General features: G+C 39.9%; 2 protein-coding genes across 4 annotated transcripts in view; one reads left to right on the top strand and one right to left on the bottom strand.

Annotated features, from left to right (window-relative positions):
• The window catches only part of LOC124033971 (centrosomal protein of 120 kDa), an 82,924-nt gene extending 81,551 nt beyond the window's left edge, over positions 1–1,373 (top strand). For both annotated transcript variants that reach the window (XM_046346527.1, XM_046346526.1), the window contains exon 20: positions 492–1,373. In XM_046346527.1, coding sequence (XP_046202483.1) covers positions 492–702 — 211 coding nt within the window. In that variant the 3' untranslated portion in view covers positions 703–1,373. The remainder of the gene's footprint in view (positions 1–491) is intronic.
• A 7,081-nt stretch (positions 1,374–8,454) lies between these two features.
• prdm6 (PR domain containing 6) overlaps positions 8,455–23,131 on the bottom strand; it is a 47,569-nt gene continuing 32,892 nt past the window's right edge. Inside the window, exons 7-8 of one of the 2 annotated variants that reach the window (XM_046346524.1) lie at positions 14,347–14,523; positions 8,455–10,364 (exon numbers count right to left, since the gene is read on the bottom strand). In XM_046346524.1, the coding sequence (XP_046202480.1) occupies positions 10,247–10,364; positions 14,347–14,523 (295 nt within the window). In that variant the 3' untranslated portion in view covers positions 8,455–10,246. Of the gene's footprint in view, positions 10,365–14,336; positions 14,524–23,131 lie in introns of both variants that reach the window. The other variant, XM_046346525.1, reaches the window with a different exon arrangement.

The raw sequence follows: 23,131 nt of genomic DNA, 5'->3' as shown, positions 1-23,131 counted from the left end.
TGTGTGTTTCTATCTGTGTGTTTCTATCTGTGTGTGTGTCTGTGTGTGTCTATCTGTGTGTGTGTGTGTGTGTGTTTCTATCTGTGTGTGTGTGTGTGTGTGTGTGTGTGTGTGTGTGTGTGTGTGTGTGTGTGTGTGTGTGTGTGTGTGTGTGTGTGTGTTTCTATCTGTGTGTTTCTATCTGTGTGTTTCTGTCTGTGTGTGTGTCTATCTGTGTGTCTATCTGTGTGTCTGTGTGTGTGTCTATCTGTGTGTCTGTCTGTGTGTGTCTGTGTCTATCTGTGTGTGTGTCTGTGTGTATATATAGATATATATATACATATAGATAGATATAGATATATATACATACATATCTGTGTATGTATGTATCTGTGTGTGTATGTATGTCATTTATCTGATGTGAAGTTCCACTCTTCCTTGGGTTGTTTTCTGAATCCATTTGCTTCAACATCTTACCCTCCTCCCCCGCTGGCTGTGTTTTTCTACCGCAGGTTAAAACAACAGGAGGACAAGAAGCCATGGGGCAGCAGCTCTGCCGGCCCCGCCGTGTCTCTCAACGAGAGCGCCGATGATCACCTCAGCCGGCTGTTGGAGGAGAGAGACACTCTGTTACGCACAGGCGTGTATACACACGAAGACCGCATCATCAGCGAGCTCAACAGGCAAATCCAAGAGGCCATGGCACACAGGGTGGACCACTAGTCTAGCATCTCATGCTAATGCATGATAGAAAACCAGCCATCAGACTCATCTAAATGTGAAGTGTTGATCAATTCCTAATTCCAATTCCTAGTGTGCCAAATGGTCCGAATTGGACTATCAGATCACTTCAAGCTCCAGGGACAGTAAAAAGTTAGCACAAAGGCAGAACTTGAAGGAACAAGTGAGTGTCTGCCTTTGCAAGGGATTGACTTTGTTTTGTGTAAGTGTTTTTGGTTATTTTTCCATTATCATTTTGGCTTTCTTTGTTACATGTGTTTTTATTACTACTACATACTAATGTTATTATTAGACTATATTATTTGTTTTATACTATGGGCTATGTCCACATTTTAGAGATGATTGTGGAAAGGGAAAGGCCTAAAATTATTTTACCAAGCGTTACATTCCCAATGGATATGGTTTAAATTATTAGAACGAAAGAGGTCACTAGTGGTTGAAGGTTCGTTGGTGTTTATACTGAATAAGTTGTCTGTATACACCAGGTGGCGCTGTAACATCAGCAAAGCTACATGTAAATTTACCAGCTTATTTTTATTTTTTCAGATCCAGAATTAGTGTGATAATTATTTGTTTGTCATGACCAACATGCATAGACGATTCTTGAATGTATATTGATTTGTGTGTATTAAATAAATTATTTTGGGATTATATGCACCTTCATAGTCTTGTGTTAGTGAGCTCAGGTTGGTTTTCATCTCTGCACCAGTGAAGGATGCAGAGGGTAGGACGGCTCATGGTAACGGACGGAACGGAATTAATGGAATGGTATCAAACACATACTCTCCTTGTGTTTGACATTCCATCCACTCTATTCCAGCCATTATGAGCGGTCCTCCCCTCTGCATCCTCCACTGCTCTACACCAGTGTAAAATAGTCAAATCATACTTAATAGTATTCAAAATGGTATCGCATGCATTTAGGTTAAGTCAACTTGTTTGCCATTGGACCCACTTAAATCTAACATCTTAAAAAGGCTTTATAGAGCATTCATATGTTCTTCATAAGCAGTATAAAACTTGACTAAACAATTATAAACAAAGTCATCGACATAAAAGGTCTACATCTGGTGATTTGCAAATTGTGCTGTAAGAAGACATTCTACATAGTTTTATTTGCTACTGAAGGATTTCTGTAGGCCTTATAAAGCATAAAGGCTTCATTAAAGGGTGACCGCACTTCCTGATTATTTAAATTTGGTCAGCAAGGGAGAGCCGAAGCCAAAGGATTTACTCAAAATCTGTCCGTGTGAGATGACCACTTTTTTTGGTATGGAGGTCTATGAGAAAGTGTTGAATTAAATGAGGCTTGTTTGATCAAACATTTCTGTAATGTTTAGGCTGTTACAAATGTACTGATTTATAAGTGGATGCACGTGGCATTTTGGCAACTTTGAAAAGAATAACTTAATTGTACCTGTTGACACGCGCATCTGCCATCTCATTGGCTAGAATGGTCCCACCTGATCTTGCCTACCTTCAATCATTGAAGACATATTCCCATTGTTAGTGGTCATCTAGCTATCTTGTCAATATAATAGATATTCTTTGATTTGGTTCATTAAGACATACTCGTGGCCATGACAATTCAAACGTGAGTTGTTTTTGTGGTTTGGTTTGATGGGTTTCTTGTGTGTGTTCGCAGGTGGGAAAATTATCCAAATAATTCTGCCAATTAGCTTCGGCAAGCTGGTGTGCGACCATGGCAAAGTTGTTGGTTTGACTTTGGATATCTCCAAGGCTAGTTAGGCACTATCAATAAATTCCATGTAAATTAGACAATATTTCATGTTGGATTCTTTTCAGTTTTCTCATGAAATATTTTTTATATTTGTATATTCATTTCTTCAATTTATAGTTGGTTTGAGGTTTTTAAGTCATTGAAATTTGGAGCTATTATAATTTGAACATCTAATTTACCTATGGTCCCGAACTAATCCCATCGGGATATCCAAAGACAACCCAAATGTACCACAGGCATTACAATTGGGTCGTGTGCAGCTGCACTCCGAATTGACAATTACCTGTGTGCTACCAGCTGTGGGCATGTGGGCAGGATTGAAACAAATCCAACCCAGAGAGGAAGAGGTGAAGCCAGAGGCTCAACTAGGCCCAAAATCGGTCTCCTCCAGCAGGTGCCGTTTTTGCGCCCACCAAACGAGGAGTTTTTGTTTGAAGTTCAATGTGTTGAATTTGGTAAACAAAAAATGTGACGTTTTGTAATGCTTAGGTTGTTACGAGTGTACTGATTGATATAAGTATGAAAACGTAACGTCCTGGCAACTGAACAAACAACTTTATATCGGACTTGTGCCTGTTGGTCACAAACGTATCGGCCCTCATTGACTAGAATGGTCCCACCTAATCTCGCCTCCTCCCCGACTGCCTTCCATCTTCGAGGACTTGTAATTTCCATTGTTAGAGTGAGCACTTGAACAGCTGGTCAATATAATAGGTCATTTGTGGTCATTCTTAATTTATGTTGTGGTGCAGTCACAACCACAAGTCTCACAGACGTGACTGACTTTATGACCAAAATTGACCTCTTTACAATTTGTAGTCAATTTTGACAGTAGAATAAATGTTTCAGACTCATATCGATGCCACAAGTTCGTTTTTAGAGTTGCTCTTCAAGCCTTAAAAAGTTACACTTCATTTAAAGTTGATGAAGTGCTGTCTTTATTTGCCCTGGTAATTTCTGAAGATGTATGGAGTGTAGTTTGCATAATATCCGATTGCAGTAAATGACTCCAGTCCCTAAGAGTATTTCTCAAAACACATCCTACGGTATAGCAGAGGGAGCACCCCCCTATCCACATCGATGGGACAGCAGTGGAGAAGGTGGAAAGTTTTAAGTTACTCGGTGTACACATCACAGACACACTGAAATTGTCCACCCACACACACAGTGTGGTGAAGAAGTCACAACAGCGCCTCTTCAACCTCAGGAGGCTGAAGAAATTTGGCTTGTCACCTAAAACCCTCACAAACTTTTAGAGATGCACAATTGAGAGCATCCTGTTGGGCTGTATCACCGCCTAGTACGGCAACTGCACCGCCCTCAACCGGAAGGGCTCTCCAGAGGGTGGTGCGGTCTGCACAACGCATCACTGGGGGCAAACTACCTGCCCTCCAGGACACCAGCACCTGATGTCACAGGAAGGCCCAAAATATCAAGGACAACAAACACCCGGGCCACTGCCTGTTCATCCCGCTAGTATCCAGAAGGCGAAGTCCGTACAGGTGCATCAAAGCTGGGACCGAGAGACAGAGTCTGTTTTTCAATCTCAAGGACATCAGACTGTTAAACAGCCATCACTAACACAGAGACTTGAAATCATTGGCCACTTTAATAAATGGATCACTTGTCACTTTAATAATGCCACTTTAATGTTTACAAATCTTGCATTACTCATCTCATCTGTATATACTGTATTTTATAGCTATTGTATGTTCCATATCCCGCTCTGTCATTGCTCATCCATATATTTATATAGTCTTATTCCATTCCTTTAATAGATGTGTGTATTAGGTCATTGTTGTGGAATTGTTAGATTACTTGTTAGATATTGCTGCACTGTCAGAACTAGAAGCACAAGCGTTTCGCTACACTCGCAATAACATCTGCTAAACATGTGAATGTGACCAATAAAATGTTATTTGATTTATATCCATTGTATCTGTCATGTCAATGGCCGCTACTCTACCACTCTGACACCGCACACATGTTTGATGTTAAGCGCCTCTATTAATCACTCTTCTTTTTAAAGTTTTTTTTTTTTTTAGGTTATACTCAAGGATTTATAGATGGATTCTAGGGCACCAACCCAAATTCCACATTAACAAATGATAGAACAATGTAATTGAATATTGCGAGATGGGTTGATGAGCTCAATCTGCTGACCTTCGTGTGCAGGAGTGTGATAGCTTACACATGTAATCACATGTTGAACATGTCTTAACACCGCCTGAGTGTGTTCCCATGCGTTCTGTCTGGTGGTGGTGGGTGGTGGATGGCTTGTGTTGTCATCTGGGCTGACAGTGTGCAGACGCTCACAGCTCATCCGTCTGGTGGCTGAAGTGAAGGGCTGAATTCCTCCTGGCTCTTTATCTGGCTGGCGAGGAGCAGGGCCCAGGGCCTGCTGGAGACTGCTGTCTGTAAAACCTGGCCCAGCTGATAGTGACGTATGGCTTGTTTAGACACTTGCCCTCCTTGCTGCTTGAACTCCCCCGTACTTATGAGGACAGACCGTCAGCAACAGCTTACACAGATGACATAAAGACACACTATCAGCATGTTTACCGAGTCACTCACTCCAGGCCCGGGCCCATGTGATTTATTCTCGTTTGAGCTGTGGTGGCTAACTCCGGGCCTGGAAACACTTTTCTGGGCTTTGATTGCTACCTTTGGCATTATGCATGGGGCCTAACCTGACAATGATAAGTATCTCTGGCATGACTTGTGTGACTGGTGTTCACTCTGCATAATGTGAACAGACTATTTGTCATGTTGCAGCTAATGGGAGAACCTGGGTGGAATTAATAGTAATTTGTCAGACACGTGAATATGGATCACCAAGTCCCATGCCATAATGAAATCTCCCTTAGACCATGTTTTACACTGGGAGAGTTTCCATTAAGTGGTGTTAATCAGATAAGTAGAAATTAATCAGGTCATTAAGATTATAGTTAGACCCTGTGACCATGATCGTACAGTACTGTGCTATGACCAGTAAGTTGAGGATGATGCGTTAGTGGGGTTTCCCACCATCTCTCACTTCTGGCTGTTATGTTCCACACTTATATTGATCCCATTGGATCACAGAATGTGCATGGTGTATGCTCTCTGACATACACAACTGTACAGTAAACTCAATAAAACTGGGGGGGGGGAATCCAGCGCTCTGACACGTTAAGTTAATAAACGGTTGTTGTAATTGAACAAGGTCAAGAGAGAACTTTCATTTCTCAGACTTTTTCCCTACATTGTTTCCAATGATTTTTTTTTTTTTTTTTTTTTTTTTTTTTTTTTTTAGAAGTTAGAAAAACTCTAGCTTGATCACTAATTGCTTTTGAAAGTGTGACCCTTGTCTGTTTAATATTTTCCCGAGCAGGAAATTCCATGAAACGCAAACCATTACAGTCCAAACCCCCAGGGCCACTTTCACATGTAGCCTTTCAAAATAATAATTTTTGTGTGATCATTTGTTTAGCCTGAGTGAAGCTGCATTTCACAGGTCCTAGTTCCCATGGCAAAGTATGGTGATTGATGTATGAAATCTTAACTGTATTTGTTTTACAAATTTGTCAAATTCCCGTGAGAATCATTTGTTTAAATCACTCTAAAAGCTGGCAACTTTGTTTCTAGTACTGTAACTTCAAACTGCGATAGTTGCTAAGCATGTGCGGAAAGGTGGTTAAATATGTCTTTTTCTATTTGAGTTCAAGGTAGTGTTATAATTGTTATAACCTTCAAATGTATGTGGTGTGTGCATGGGAGAGCAAGTAAGATTATTACTGGAAAATGGAAACAGCTGGCAAAATATGGCCATTATATGACTAATCCAAACACACTATGACAATACAGGTGATGTGAAGCGCTAAAGTGTCCCACCAGTGGGTGAAGATAAGATGTTTTGTTAAAGTTGACTGCTAGCACACTTAAAGGACCAATGCAGATGTTTTTATCTCAATATTAAATCATTTCTGGGTAACAATTAAGTACCTGAATGTAATAGTTTGAATGAAAATGTTGAAAAAGAAACAAAAATAGCTTTTTAGCAAAGATAAATAACTCAAGCAATAATTTTTCTAGGACTGTCTGGGAGTTGTCTGGGTAGGGAGGGGAAAACTAGCTGTTATTGGCAGAGCGGTTTGGAACTCTTATTGGTCTATTTACTTATTTACCACCTGGTGATGTCGAAACTCCATCCCACCACAACAGGCTGAAATTTCAGGCAGTCTTTTTAAACAACTCTTATTATATACACTACCGTTCAAAAGTTTGGGATCACTTAGAAATGTCCTTGTTTTTGAAAGAAAAGCTCATTTTATGTCTATTAAAATAACATCAAATTGATTAACAATGTCTACACTGTATTTCTAATGTTGTAAATGACTATTGTAGCTGGAAACGGCAGATTTTTAATGGAATATCTACATAGGCGTACAGACGCATATTATCAGCAACCATCACTCCTGTGTTCCAATGGCATGTTGTGTTAGCTAATCCATGTTTATAATTTAAAAGGCTAATTGATCATTAGTAAACCAGAAAACCATACAATAGTCAATTACAACATTAACAATGTCTACATTGTATTTCTGATCAATTTGATGTTATTTTAATGGACACATTCTTTTTGCTTTTCTTTCAAAAACAAGGACATTTCTAAGTGACCCCAAACTTTTGAACGGTAGTGTATATATATAAAACACAAGAAAATCCAGTTTTTGACTGCACTAACAAAGATAATGGCATTTTGATTACACTAGGTTGAACAAAAAATAATGCCCAACTTAGAACATTAATCCTCAAATCTAACATGTTATTGGAATATGGGTCCAGACTGCTCAGGAAGTCAGATCCCATCCTGTCCCAAATATAGCCACCAGACAGTGTTTACCAGCACTAAACCAAGTGAGGAGTTTATAATGCCTTAAAAGACCTGTATATATATTTATAGATATATATATATATATCAATTTCTAACCTTGTCTATCCCCACCAAATAAGATTGGGCAAGTTAAGCCAAAATAAGCATTGCAAATCATTTACATGTTCTGTTTGAGTGGCATGGACAACATGGGAAATGAAAGCAGTTTTACCCTGACTCAGTCATATGAAAGGCTCTCTTTAACAGCAGCACAGGTCTCAGAGCAGCAACACCCACACATTGCTGAAGGGGGAAAAGACTTGTGGATAGGTTTATTGAAAAAGCTGCTTTGAATTCTGTTTTTACTTGACGATTTCAGCCAGGGGTTGAGAAAAAGAAAAGGGCCATGCTTGAAAGGTGTATGGACGGCCTAATAAATCAGGGGCGGTGTGAGCAAGCGGAGTTCATGTTCTCCGGGTCAGATCCATAACCTCTCGACAGCTGCCCGCGCACTAGAACCAGCGGCGCTGTGGGACGTGACCTTACAGACACACAACGCAGGGGCCACGGGCAGGGAGCACACCCCGCGGACACACTGATACATCACCGCCTGCTAAGATGAATCTGAGAAAACGCTTTACCGCTATGTCCAACACACACACAAACACACACAGACTCTCTTTGTAAAGAACAAACATCAAGTGACAGGAAAATCGTGGTTGAAAAAAACAGAACATTTCGGACTTTCTGGTTTGGGATGGCTGGAAGTGATGTATCGTGTTTTCAGAGACGATTGCCATTTTTCAAAAACCATGTTAAAAAATCTAATTCAATGTTATTTGTTTTAGATAGAATAGTATAGCACATTGTCCTCTAAAATATCACAGGCATTTTTTTAAAGTACTAAAATAATACTACTAATTCTTAGGGCAACGGTAGGGATATTGCATTGTTCAAAGTTCCATACCTTTACATCTATAAACGGATTATACCTGTGATAGGCGTTAAGTGTAATGTTAACACATTAGAAAATATAATGATTGTGATTTGATATACAAATGACAAACATTCACAAAAGTAAAACAGATTAAGAAGCAATGAATTAAACCATCAATAGAAGTATTGATAATATTCAAAACTGGGTCACTGTTTTAATTTCTACAGAGGAATGGTTTGAGCCCTTTCTTATAAAAAAAAGAAGAAAAAAAGGGATGAAATCATGCAAACAAGAGTCCAAATGTTGAAAAGTCAGAGTTAAACACACTTTGTAGAAGTCTCTCATATACCAGGGATCCCCAACTGGCTGGCTGTGGGCGATTTTATTTGACCCCCAAGTTCTGACTTAAAAGACTGAAAGCACCAGCAAATCAACTCTGTGATTTTAATTTTAGGAATCTGTTCCAAAGTATTCCCCACACGTAATAGATAGATATGTGATCGTATACAAATGTAAGCAAGGTTTGAAATGATTGTTTTAGCTCAATATTATATCTGTTTGGGCTTCTTGCGGTCAATTTGCAGTCTACAAATCATTTGTAATTATGTTCCGCCCCCTGACCCTCCGCTCAAGAAAAAACTAAATCGGCCCGTGGCTGAATCTAGTTGATGATCCCTGTCATATACAGATGATTATCATACACGTTTCTTCTTTTAATCTGATTTAAATTGCTTTGCTTATTCAACTCAAATCATTATGTCCATAATAATACAGCAATAAACCAGTTTGATTTGATAAGATTTGCATCAACATGTTTGATGACTTGGTCTCAAAGTGAATCCATCCCTAATGCTCTAATTTCAGGCTCAAACCTCGTTGGACTTTGTCGTGCTTTTCCTCACCTGTTAGAAGTGTATCGTTATGAGACTATGTACATCCAAGACGAAATCGAACTTACATTGCGTAGTAAAACTAACAAAACAATCACAATAACAATGTAAAAAAAAATGTTTAAGAATGCAGCACATTTCAAATCATAATGTAGTTTGCCCTTGAATCTTAAAATGAACGTCACCATTAAACAGGTATAGGGAAGCTTACAATTGTGCCTGTGACAAATAGATATCACTGATACATTGAGATTAAGGACAAACCAGATGTTATTTGACTGATTTCCAACCTGGATCATAAACAAATGCTTGCCCTGAAATACAGTAGTTTCTTAATAGATGCCATGAAAACTCATCTTCCTTTTCTGGACAAAATGTCTATTTTAATCTGTGAACTATCAGTTTTACATTTAATAACAAGAATCTGAAGATGTATAGTATTTTTTTTTTTTACACAAAATGAATATTCAAATAGTCTCCATTCTTATATTTAGGAGCATCAGATTGAACTGAAACAATTAAATAATCATTATTAAAAGTGCCCGAAGCATGACATGAGAGCAATAGAAGATAAATATAATTTAGTTTTCACAATTCATACTGTGGATAATAGTTTCTTATTTTTGTGGTGGAAACACAGTCCCCTCCTAAATCATGCTTCGTGGTGCAATTTAAGAGAAATTGTGCATTCTCAGTAGAGGCATGTTCTACCCTCACAGTTCCCCCCCAACATTCCTTTCCCTTTGGTATTAGGATACAAAGAATAAGACAACTGAGATATAAAGCTACATACAGTGGACATTTTTGGTATTTTTTTGCTGTCCCAGTTTCAGGTCTTCTTTGGGAACCATAACTCCCCAGTCATAAATAAATAATTGTTTCTCCTCCCTTCAACATCCCCACTCCCCCAACATTCCCCTCCCCCTCCTGGTCCCTTTTCTGTGCCAAGATCAATAACTCTTAACATCTTACTTATTTTATTACTGCTTTTGGTTTTCTGGGGCTGATTGAGAGTTTCTCAGAGGAAATCTTTGGTTTTGTTTAAGTGTCCGTGACATTTAATCATGATTTTCCTTGCAGTTTAATTCCGGCCAGTCAATCAGCTAATCCACCTCGATTGATTCGCTGCTCTCGCCGCTGATGGGCTTGCACTCGTTGGGCATCCGCTGGTGTCTGCTGAGCTGGGTGGCCTGCGTGAAGCTCCTGTCGCACCTCTCGCACCTGAACACACAACACAAAACGACTCAGAGAGGCCAGCCGTACATGCCACTTCATCACTCGGCATCCTAATGGCAACTGACACTCCAAAGTGGCTGGGAATCTGACTGGGCCAGAGGGCTGTAATTGGAGCCTAGTCCTCTGGCCTTGATGCCGATGATGGGCGAAGGCCCCAATGCCTCCCAACATTGGGCCCTGTCAATAATCTCAGAGGAGGGGCCCCCCTCAAGGGGCCTGTCTAGATAAGGCACGCATCATTGTCACATCCAGTAGATAGAGAACAAAAAGAGATTTTCGGTAGGCCGGCTATCAAAGAGAGCCTCTCCTGAAGTATTGTGCTTAGCAGCCCAGAAAGAAGGGACCGTGTGCAATGTAGGGGGCTGGGTGCTGCTAATGTACTTGGCTAGGGGGCTTGGTGTCTAGAGTAGTAATTATGTAAGGACAGCTTCTTATGGCATTCTGTTCTACTAACTGTATCGAATCATTAGTTACATCATAGCAATTTGTGAGAATCACCCCTTTCAGTAAACTAGATCCTTCTACTATCAAGTTTTCCAGATTATGTGACAAGGATGCACCCGTTTCTGTCAATCTGCTAACAGTAAAAAGCGGTAGATATGCGGTAATGTCCTCTTAGTTTTACTGAATTTGCTGTTTGTGCCTAAGGTAAAAGTAGAGCCAGTGAAAGGGCCAAAGTTGCAGACTACACGGAATTCGTTTAGTGACGTTTTTCAGTAGAAAACACGTGAGCATTCCTGACTAACAGAAAATGCCAGCTTTAATCTATCAAGCATATCAGCTCAATGAAAATAACTCAGCCCCTATTGATTAGCTAAAGATTACTGTGGTGTATTCATTAATGTCTTTGTGTGCCTCTTCCTCTCTGGAGCATTTGAAGTGCTGATGACACATTTGTGTATCACTGATTGCTTATTAGAAAGCTGATTCGTTACTTGATTGGTCGGCCTCAAATCAGTCACCTTTTCACACCACTGTCCCTGGCTACATGGTGACAATCTGGTGGAATTTATTATCTACATTGATGAGAGGACAGTAGCTGCTGTAAATTACATTTCATCCCAGTTTCATCCCATTTTCAAGCTTGCGAAAAACTATGGATCATATACAGATAACTGCCAAAAATAAAGTAAACACTTGAGTAAATGAGGGATAAAAAGTATATTGAATGCAGGTGCTTCCACACAGGTGTGGTTCCTGAGTTAATTAAGCAATTAACATCCCATCATGCTTCGGGTCATGTATACAAATGCCAATTTCTTTGGCTACCATTGCTAGAAGAGATCTCAGTGACTTTGAACATTAAAGTGTGTGAGTGTGCGTGTCAGTCACCAGATCTCAACTCAATTGAACACTTATGGGAGATTCTGGAGCGCTGCCTGAGACAGTGTTTTCCACCAACATCAACAAAACAACAAAAACATTTTGTGGAAGAATGGTGTTGCATCCCTCCAATAGAGTTCCAGACACTTGGAGAATCTGTGCAAAGGCGCATTAAAGCTGTTCTGGTGACTCGTGGTGGCCCAACACCCTATTAAGACACTATGTTGGTGTTTCCGTTATTTTGTCAGTTACCTGTATCTATAAGATGAAAATTCAATATAGATGGATATGCTCATATAATGTCAATATTGCTGTCCTGGCAATCATAGAAATGTTGATACTTATATCAAGCAGTCCTACTGTACTCACTGGTAGAAATGGTTCTTACTTTGTTATTGTGTAAGAGCGGAATACAGTATGAAATCATGACATTACTTATCTCACTTCATTTAATAGAGTTAATTGCACAGTAATAATGCATTTACAATGTCTTATTATAGGACCGGGTAATATAATATGTGACTGTATTAAAGCTAATGTTGGCACAACAGGGTGTGCTTTACAGTGAACGTTCCAACAGCGTTTGTTTATGATGTTGAGTCAACAAGGTCACATGCATATAACGCCCATTAGATTAACAGAAATCTATTAGCCTGTGTGAGCCTTTAACTTGCTCAATTAAATACATACATCTCCAACAGCATCAATCAGACTGGCAGAGATATGGGGAAGCATCTGGCATGGCAGAGCCCAGTTAACACAGAACATTTTTCATGAATGTCCCTGAAGGTTCTCCTTTGGTTATTTGAAAAAATAACCTTCTTACAACATCCAGGAAACGCCCCCCCCCCCCCCCCCCCAACCAAAGCAATGCTTTGTGATATATACTACTGGTCAAAAGTTTTAGAACACCTACTCATTCAAGGGTTTTTATTTTTACTATTTTCTACATTGTAGAATAATAGTGAAGATATCAAATTACACACATGGAATCATGTAGTAACCGAAAAAGTGTTAAATCAAAATACATTTTATATTCTTTAAAATAGCCACCCTTTCCCTTAATGACTGCTTTACACACTCTTGGCATTCTCTCAACCAGATTGATGAGGAATGCTTTTCTATCAGTCCTGAAAGAGCTCCCACATATGCTGAGCATTTGTTGGCTGCTTTCCTCCACTCTGTGGTCCGACTCATCCCAAACCATCTCAATTTAGTTGGGTGGGTGGGTGATTGTGGAGGCCAAGTCAAGTGATGCATCTCTCTCTGGTGAAATAGATGGGTAAGGCTGTGTAAGGTGTTGGGTCAATGACCCAACTGTGTTGTCCTGTTGAAAAACAAATGATAAACCCACTAAGCCCATACCAGATGGTTTGCGTATCGCTGCAGAATGATGTGGCAGCCATGCTGGCTAAGTGTGCCTTGAATTCTAAATAAATCACAGACTGTCACCAGCAAAGCACCCCGACACCATAACACCTCCATGTTTTATGGAGGGAAATACATATGTAGAGATCATCCGTTCACCCAAACCGCATCTCACAAAGACACAGAGGTTGGAACCAAACATCTCCAATTTGGACTCCAGGCCAAAGGACACATTTCCACTGGTTTAATGTCCATTGTTCATGTTTCTTGTGCCAAGCAAATCTTCTTATTATTGGTGTCCTTTAGTAGTGATTTCTTTGCAGCAATTCGACCATGGAGGCCTGATTCACACAGTCTCCTCTGAACAGTTCATGTTGAGATGTGTATGTTATTTGAACTCTGTGAAACTTTTATTTGGGCTGCAATTTCTGAGGATGTTAACTCTAATAAACGTATCCTCTGCAGCAGGGGTAACTCTGGGTCTTCCATTCCTGTGGCGGTCCTCATGTGAGCCAGTTTCATCATAGTGCTTTATGGTTTTTGCGACTGCACTTGAAGAAACTTTCAAAGTTCAAGGCTCCTACCTTGTCACAACACAACTGATTGGCTCAAACACATTAAGAAGGAAAGAAATTCCACAAATTAACTTTTAAGAAGGCACACCTATTAATTGAAATGCATTCCAGGTGACTACCTCATGACGCTGGTTGAGAGAATTCCAAGCGTGTGCAAAGCTGTCATCAAGGCAAAGGGTGGCTATTTGAAGAATCTCAAATATATTTGGATTTGTTTAACAATTCTTTGGTTACTGCAAGATTCCATATGTGTTATTTCGTAGTTTTGATGTCTCCACTATTACACTACAATGTAGTATATAGTAAAAATAAAGAAAACCTCTTGAATGAGTAGGTGTTCTAAAACTTTTGACCGGTAGTATATGTGCTGTAGCAGAGACGAGGCTTCCACTTTCAAATACAGCCTTGCCACTGAGATACACTCAAAAAAGGTGAGCAAATATTTCAATTTGCAATGTAGTTAAAGTGATTTTTTTGTACCATGTAGGCATTGTGAAACCTCTGGCCTCATCTAATAAGTGTCTTCTGGCCCTGTGTGTGCTAACCTTAAGTGTATATCAGTATTCAACTATCACAGGCCTTTTCAGACACAGTGGGCAATGGTGGGGGCAACAATAGGAGTAGACAGTGTGCCATAAACATTCATTGTGCTTTCTGTAATGGTGTCATTGGAGGAAGCAATGGTACTCACTGTTACTTACTTGAATGGCTTCTCCCCAGTGTGTGTCCGGATGTGGTTGTTGAGAGTGGTGGCTCCTGCAAATGCCCGGCCACAGTAGCCACACTTGAAGGGCCGGTCGCTGGAGTGAGTGACGACATGGTTGCGCAGCTCCGACGGCTGGGAGAAGGACTGGGAGCAGTGTCCACACTGGTAAGGTCTGCAGACACACACACGCAGAGGGGTAGAGGAGGACACCAAGCTCCCGTTACCATGGCAGCATGACCCTAATCAACCATGTGGCCCCAGTCCATGACTCGGGCCATCTATCAATATGTGCACAACATACTGGAAACATTAGGTATAGTTGGGTTTTTCTGTTTCCTTCTGTCTGATGTTCCTATCTGCATGTAGAGCTCTAATGATCTTTGCTAATTCTCACAGTGATCCCAATGAATAAGTGGGGCATGATAACAAATCACACATTTATTGACAGAGGCCACAAAGAAATGCTCTTACAGGAGTAATTAGACTAATTGACTATTCAACTGTGCCATCAATCACATGATTCCTTCAGAGAGAAGACAAACCTTCCAGGGCAAAGTTATTACTCCCTTTACCAAATGACAATGATTGCATCAATTAGATGGTGTGATTTTAGATAGCCTAGAGTTTAACAGCACATGATAACACCAGAAGATAACAGTGTGCAGATGTTAGGAACAATGTTCTTTATTTTGTTGTTAAATAGGCAATATAAACCATGCATATTCTGTGAATCTGAAGCCATAGCTAGCGGTATTATGTGGAGGAAAAGTGAAAGTAATTAGAGCAAAAAAGTGTAATATAATGGAAAATTTCTCACTTGCAGTTTTCCACATAAAGCTGCAATTCCATGGGGGTTCTATTCATTTATCAGCCCCATTCTATAAAGTATGCCTCAGTGACTTAGACCACAATTTATTTTGAGGTTTTTCTATGAGAAGGTGCATTGATTGTGAATACTTTAATGTGATTAATGTGTGGATATAATTTATTAGGGCCGCGCCGTGTGATTAATGTCAGGTTATTGTTTATTACAGCAGTGAGCCTGGGAGAGCCCCACAGATAAACACCTCCATCACCAACACAACACAGGGAGCCTCTGCAGGGCCACGCACGCAGGCACATATGCACAATAACGAAGGAAAAAATACACGTGCACAAATACTTGTATGAAAGTAGTTGTTCAGGTTTCTTATAGATTAACAGGTCACCGACGGCTTGATATTCAATTAATTGCTTATGTAAATAATGACAAATCTCTTGATAATGTGTCTTTAATCTAAAGTCTTTATAATAACGACGCGAGATTATTTGGAATAATTTGGATCAAATGATTTACTTCTTGGGATCTGTTTTTGTGCTATCAATTTCTTGATAGAGACATTTATTATTTCAAAATAATACAGGACTATGTAAAGCTCTTTGTCGGCTCAGCAACTCACAGTTATTCTCCACTGAGACAACTTACATTTATAAGAGGAAACCCCTTTGGCATTGCAGCTATGTCTTGGTTTTGAACAATACATATATCAATGGTTTAGAGAATCACTCCACAGAAAATATCTACACCACACACACACACACACACACACACACACACACACACACACACACACACACACACACACACACACACACACACACACACACACACACACACACACGGTCTTAGTTTCCATGTTATTGATCAATCTATTACATTCTAGTGTTGAGATAATGGCCCTCGTCAACCAATCATGGTAATCAAATGAGCAGGGAACAAAACAAAGACCTCATAAAAGTTGTATTGTATTCTATTGTATGGTATTCCACCAGTTGAAAGCTTATTGGGTTTATGAGTGAAGGATAGGATTTAGATGATAAACTAAATTGGTGGATGAGGACAGCTCTTTTTCAAAGTCTAACCATTATGTTGTGCCAACTGTTCCAAAACATGACCCAATGGAAAAAAGTAGCAGCATACTGTTTGCATTGAAAAGATTAGTGAGTTCAGCATAATTGCAATGATTCAAGTGACTCGTATATCCCTTGTTATCAACAAACAGACAAATCGGAGCGAAACAACATCTGTAGGGCTCTTCTGAGCTTAAAAGGTGTGGGGTGAATTTGCCCCTAGATGCTGATCTTGGGTCAGTTTAGCATTTCCCCCACTAATAGTTAGGATTAGCGAAGAGGAAACTGATCCTAGATCGGAACCTAGGGGATACTTCACCCCGAGGCCCTCTGAGAGTAGTGGTGGTGGGGACTGTTTGACAAATAATATCTCTCAATGACAGCAAGGATCACGGCCCTTATTCACAAAGTGTCTCAAAGTAGATGTGCTGATCTAGGATCAGTTTTTCTGTTTAGATCATAGTTAATATCATTACATGGACAGGGCGGACCTGTTAACAGATCAGCAGTTCTACTCTGAGACGCTTTGTGAATACGGCCCTGGTCATCATCTGGTGGGATGAAACTACGTTTCTGCACTATATAAATATATACATTTTTGAGCTATCCCACACTCCGGGTCAGTAGGGGAGAATGGGTTGGTTGTCACACTTTTGGTTACTATATGATTCCATGTGTGTTATTTCATAGTTTTGATGTCTTCACTATTCTACAATGTAGTAAAATAAAGAAACCCCCTTGAATGGTGTCCAAACTTTTGAATGTTACTGTATGAAAAACACAAATTCCCCTCACCTGAACGTCTTGTCATACTAACATGAATAAACCAGGTGGATGAGTTTTTTTCAAAGAATTCACACGTTATCCTTAAAAAATATATATATATTTGTTAACCTTTATTTTACTAGGCAAGTCAGTTAAGAACAAATTCTTATTGTCAATGACAGCCTAGGAACAATGGGTTAACTGCCTGTTCAGGGGCAGAACGACCTTGTCAGCTTGGGGATTCGAACTTGCAACCTTCCGGTTACTAGTCCAACGCTCTAACCACTAGGCTACCCTGCCGCCCAAATGATTACACAGCGCCATTTCAATTGGGAGTAATAAGCACTGTGACAACCAGCCCCGGTCTTCCTTTAGGGATGGAACGTCATTTACATAATTGATACCTGGAGGAAAATGGGGAAGGGTCATGCTTTTTCAATTTCAGTCAAGGGTCCGGGTTTAGTAAGTCTAGTCCAGGGATGGTCATGTAATTGATAAAATGTCTACATTTCTCAGTGTTTTAGAATTAGTTTCTTATTAGGCTAAATATCGATGTGTGCCCGATGCCACCCCTCATTTCTGATTCTCCTCTGGGCAGGCAATATCAAGTACACCTATAGGTTATTTACTGTGGCCTCAATCAAATGATCCATAGAATATAGGCTACTAAGTGCAGACTAGCCTATAGCCTATGTTCTGTTCAGTGTGAGAAGGAGAGCATGAAGATGAGGATTACTGGAGGTCAACTTGGATAGCTTGCTACTACTATAATACATTTTTTATTAAAAACAACATGTTTTGTTGCACATGATGTAGACCTATATCCATAGGTTTTGTCAGTCAATTCCTCCACCCACCATGCACTCTTTAAATATCCTACATCCATGTCATTGAAGGGCTATTAAGTTAAAACCAAGACTCAAATTGAGGGGGTATGAGAGGGTATGCCATAGGCCTACTTTTTATTAAAGAAAATGGCAAAAGCTTAAGATTGAGGAAAATAAAATGGATCTGATTATATAAAGTTATCTATAACAGCACTTTGGTCTGCAATGCTTTATGCCTGTGAAAGATGTGACTCATTTCATTTCTTTGACATTCAGAGGCTGAGCTACAACCTATAGCCTAGGAGACCATTTTTTTCTTCTAATTATGTCAGATTCAGACAAGATGTTTAAACCCAGACAGCTTTTAGGGAAACACTAGTGACCTTCTCTTGTTGAGTTAAGCCACAGAAGAAGAGTAGCCTGCAGTTAAAGCTTACATTCTTCTGCTTTGGTAGGCCTACTCTGTCTGGGGTGGAAAGGTAGGCCTACTCTGTCTGGGGTGGAAAGGTAGGCCTACTCTGTCTGGGGTGGAAAGGTAGGCCTACTCTGTCTGGGGTGGAAAGGTAGGCCTACTATGTCTGGGGTGGAAAGGTAGGCCTACTATGTCTGGGGTGGAAAGGAAGGCCTAACCCTTGGAAGTACCATGCTCAGATTCCTAATGATATCTCAGATTAAATCATTTGTAAACAGTGACAGTTTCATTGCAAACAAGTCACACTGATTTTGCATCGGAGAAATAGGATAACATGAACACAGGCCTATCATCTCTGTCCATTCTTAACCTGTAATTTTGGTGGTATTAAAAAATGTTCTACTAATATGTCAAATAATTGCATGACCTGTTTATAAAAAAATAAACAATTCTCTAACCTGCAAATACAATGATCGATTCATGCAATGCTTAAATGAGATATTTTCGCCTCTACTCTTGTCCACGCTTGTCTGCGAACCCACAACCTTCTGGTCCATAGCCCTGTGCACTATCAAAATTCCTGCGTTGCCCTGTAATGATTACAGGACAAAGAACAGCTTTAAAACTGCATATCTAAAGCTCTGGTCTGTCCAAGAAGTTAGGGTAAACAGTAAACATGTTCTCTGCCATCCACTTTGTTTGAATTATTATTTGGGGTATAAGGGACTTGTTTTTTTCAGCCATTCAGGGATCATTTAGGTAAAATATATTTTGCTGAAGGGAAGGCCATCCATTTTCATTTCAGAGAGGTCCGATTTTCTTCATGTAACCCTTATTATAAATAGTGTTAGGGTTAAATAAAGATGCTATTTAAAGTTATTTTGCTTTCAGGTAATTGTATGATTATTACAATTCAATGAATTGAGTTTTACAATTCAGGATATGTTACATTTATGCATAAATAAATATAATATTTTGTCTTACAATCTTGTTACTCCCAGCTAGTGGTAGACGTCTCAGCATGATCTAAATCTACAACTAAGGGTGCTTCACAAATGGCACCATATTCCCTATCCCTCCACTATCTACATAGCCTACATACTATATATCAATGCTCTTGATTTTCCATAGCAATCCTTAGCCCTCAAACCAGTAGAGCATCTGTGGTTTTAGACTCAAGAGTTATCAACAAAATAACTGAATAATCTTATGTGTCAACAAAGTCAGGAGTGTACACATACGTAGTACTAATATAATATAAGCCATTTAGTGGACACTTATCCAAAGCAACTTACAACAATGAATTAATACATTTTTATAATGGGTGGCCCAGCAGGAATCAAACCCATGATCCAGGCATTGCTAGCTCAATGCCCTACCAACTGAGTAACACAGAACCACACTAGAATATCAAGTGCTCATTGCTGATTAGAGTATTGAAACGTTATTTACTGAGGTAGAGGCCCTTCTGTGCTACACACCACCACTTCTTTCCCATTTGAAACTCTCAGTAGGGCGATCCCTGGCCTTTTCGCCCTAAGAACAGAAAAAACAAAGCCTGAGCAGTAACCACCCTATCGTTCATTGGAAATGCAGAAGAACAAACATAATATCCTTCAAAATGAATGCTCATAGTTACTGCACACCTTATTTGGGTAAGGGATAGACTATCCTCAAATGCTTCATTTCTTAAAGGAATACTGTACAGTATTGTATTGTTCTGTTAGATATTCAATATTAATAAATACTATTGATACATAGTGAAGGCTGAATACTAAATTAAAGGATAAGTAGCAAAGTAAACAGAAACACAACAGGCTTTGTTCCTTGATCTACTATATTATCATAAAGATACGGTATTTCTTTAAAATTTAGGGATACAGTCCAAGTGACTAAAAAAATAGGAAATACTTCTCGGGCACTCCTTTGTAGGATCTCAGCTAAACAGGTAAGCAAAATGCTTTTTCTAGTGCTGATATACTACAGCAATTCATCTTTCTCCCAAATGTACATATAAACTAAACATCAATAAATATGTATAAGCCAAAACCCATAAACCACAGCCGAGAACATTTTAAACAGATGCATTGGGTAATTTACTGGGTGCAAAGGCTGTGCATCCAAATATCAACAGATCCAGATTCCCTTGTTCAGCTAAATTTTATCTGCACCCCAGGGTCATAAAGTTGAGTATTGACAAACGCTCATATTGACTTCAACTCCTGGGTATCCAGGCAACATTTTTCTTCTGTATGAATATTAGTTTATTGAATAAGTGGCATCTGTTTTCCTCCGCATCACAGTTAGGGTAGGTATTTCTTTGTGACAGCTGCAACTGATTTATAGGTTTGTATGCTCTGAAGAAAAATTGTGCTAAGCAAAAATGTCCAATACACCCCCCCCCACTGTATTTAATTAAGTTGGGAGATGTTACACACTGGATTTGAACCCTGAAACCACTGTGAGAGAGAAAGACCACATGTATTGGCATGCAAATTACTGATAGGAACAATGAATTGTATCTGATACAGCATAGGGGAGACTCAGAGGTTGGTTGTCACAGTGCTAATTACTTCCAATTTTAAGGTTCAAATGTGTGAATTATTTGAAATAACTCATCCACCTGGTCAATTCATGTCAGCATGACAAAACATTGAGGTGAGGGGAATTAGAGTTTTTCATAGGTGAAAGTAAAAAATATATATTGGTATTTTCTTTGTAAATGTTTTAATTTTGGTAACATCTATGATACTGAGGTCAAGCCATGTGGTAACTACCATTTGAATTAGCATTGGGGTGCCTCCCAAGTGGCGCAGCGGTCTAAGGCGTCACTACAGACCTGGGTTTGATCCCAGGCTGTGTCACAGCCGGCCGCGACCGGGAGTCCCATGGGCGGCGCACAATTGGCCCAGCGCCGTCCGGGTTAGGGGAGGGTTTTGCAGGCCAGGATGTCCTTGTCCCATCACGCTCTAGCGAATCCTGTGGCAGGCCGGGCACATGCACGCTGACATGGTCGCCAGTTGGACACTTTTCCTCTGACATTGGTGCGGCTGGCGTCCGGGTGAAGCGAGCAATGTGTCAAGAAGCAGTGCAGCTTGGCAGGGCTGTGTTTCGGAGGATGCATAGCTCTCAACCTTCGCCTCGCCCGAATCCGTACGGGAGTTGTAGTAATGGGACAAGACTGTAACTACCAATTAGATATAACGAAAGTGGGTAGATTGGGGCACATTTAAAATATATATATATATTAGCATTTTAGGGGACTGGACAAGATCTGTACCAATCATATATGTCTATGTTTCACAGGTTTGGTCATCACAGTAGAATTCAGCACAATACAGTGAATTATACTGTACTCTAGTGTTCTCCACTGTACTAAACTCTACTACACTGATCTATACTGTTTTACAAGACCCCTTTTCCATCTGTTTGACCAGAAATCAAAGCCTGCTTATTCCACATTTTTGGGGGATGGAAAATTGTTGAAAAAAATAAAGTTGAAGTCAGAAGTTTACATACACTTAGGTTGGAGTCATTAAAACTCGTATTCAACCACTCCACAAATTTCTTGTTAACAAACTATAGTTTTGGCAACTCGGTTAGGACATCTACTTTGTGCATGACACAAGTCATTTTTCCAACAATTGTTTATAGACAGATTATTTCACTTATAATTCACTGCATCACAATTCCAGTCGGTCAGAAGTTTACATATACTAAGTTGACTGTGCCTTTAAACAGCTCAGAAAATTCCAGAAAATCATGTCATCATGGAAGCTTCTGACTAATTGACATCATTTGAGTCAATTGGAGGTGTACCTGTGGATGTATTTCGAGGCCTACCTTCAAACTCAGTGCCTCTTTGCTTGAAAAAATCTAAATAAATTAGATTGGAGACCTCCACAAGTCTGGTTCATCCTTGGGAGCAATTTCCAAATGCCTGAAGGTACCACGTCCATCTGTACAAACAATAGTATGCAAGTATAAACACCATGGGACCACGCAGCCATCATACCGCTCAGAAAGGAGACGCGTTCTGTCTCATAGAGATGAATGAATGTACTTTGGTGCCTTGTGACCTTGTGAAGATGCTGGAGGAAACAGGTACAAAAGTATCTATATCAGTAAAACAAATCCAATATTGACATAACCTGAAAGGCTGCTCAGCAAGGAAGAAGCCACTGCTCCAAAACCGGAATAAAAATGCCAGACTATGGTTTGCAACTGCACATGAAGACAAAGACCGTACTTTTTGTAGAAATGGTCTGATGAAACAAAAATAGTACTGTTTGGCCATAATGACCATCAATATGTTTGGGAGAAAAAGGGGGAGGCTTGCAAGCCCAAGAACACCATCCCAACTGTGAAGCACGTGGTGGTACCATCATGTTGTGGGGGTGCGTTGCTGCAGGAGGGACTGGTACACTTCATAAAATAGATGGCATCATGAGGCAGGAAAAGGATGTGGATATATTGAAGCAACATCTCAAGACATCAGTCAGGAAGTTAAAGTTTGGTCACAAATGGGTCTTCCAAATGGACAATTACCCCAAGCATACTTCCAAAGTTGTGGCAAAATGGCTTAAGGATAACAAAGTCAAGGTATTGGAGTGGCCATCACAAAGCCCTGACCTCAATCCTACAGAAAAATTGTGGGCAGAACTGAAAAAGCATGCGTGAGCAATGAGGCCTATAAACCTGACTCAGTTACACCAGCTCTGTCAGGAGGAATGGGCCAAAATTCACCCAACTTATTGTGGGAAGCTTGTGGAAGGCTACCTGAAACGTTTGACCCAAGTTAAACAATTTAAAGGCAATGCTACCAAATACGAATTGAGCGTATGTAAACTTCTGACCCACTGGGAATGTGATGAAAGAATTAAAAG

This window comes from Oncorhynchus gorbuscha, linkage group LG04 (assembly GCF_021184085.1).
Source record: "Oncorhynchus gorbuscha isolate QuinsamMale2020 ecotype Even-year linkage group LG04, OgorEven_v1.0, whole genome shotgun sequence".
Taxonomy (NCBI): Eukaryota; Metazoa; Chordata; class Actinopteri; order Salmoniformes; family Salmonidae; genus Oncorhynchus; species Oncorhynchus gorbuscha.
This window is presented reverse-complemented; position numbering and strand designations above follow the sequence as displayed.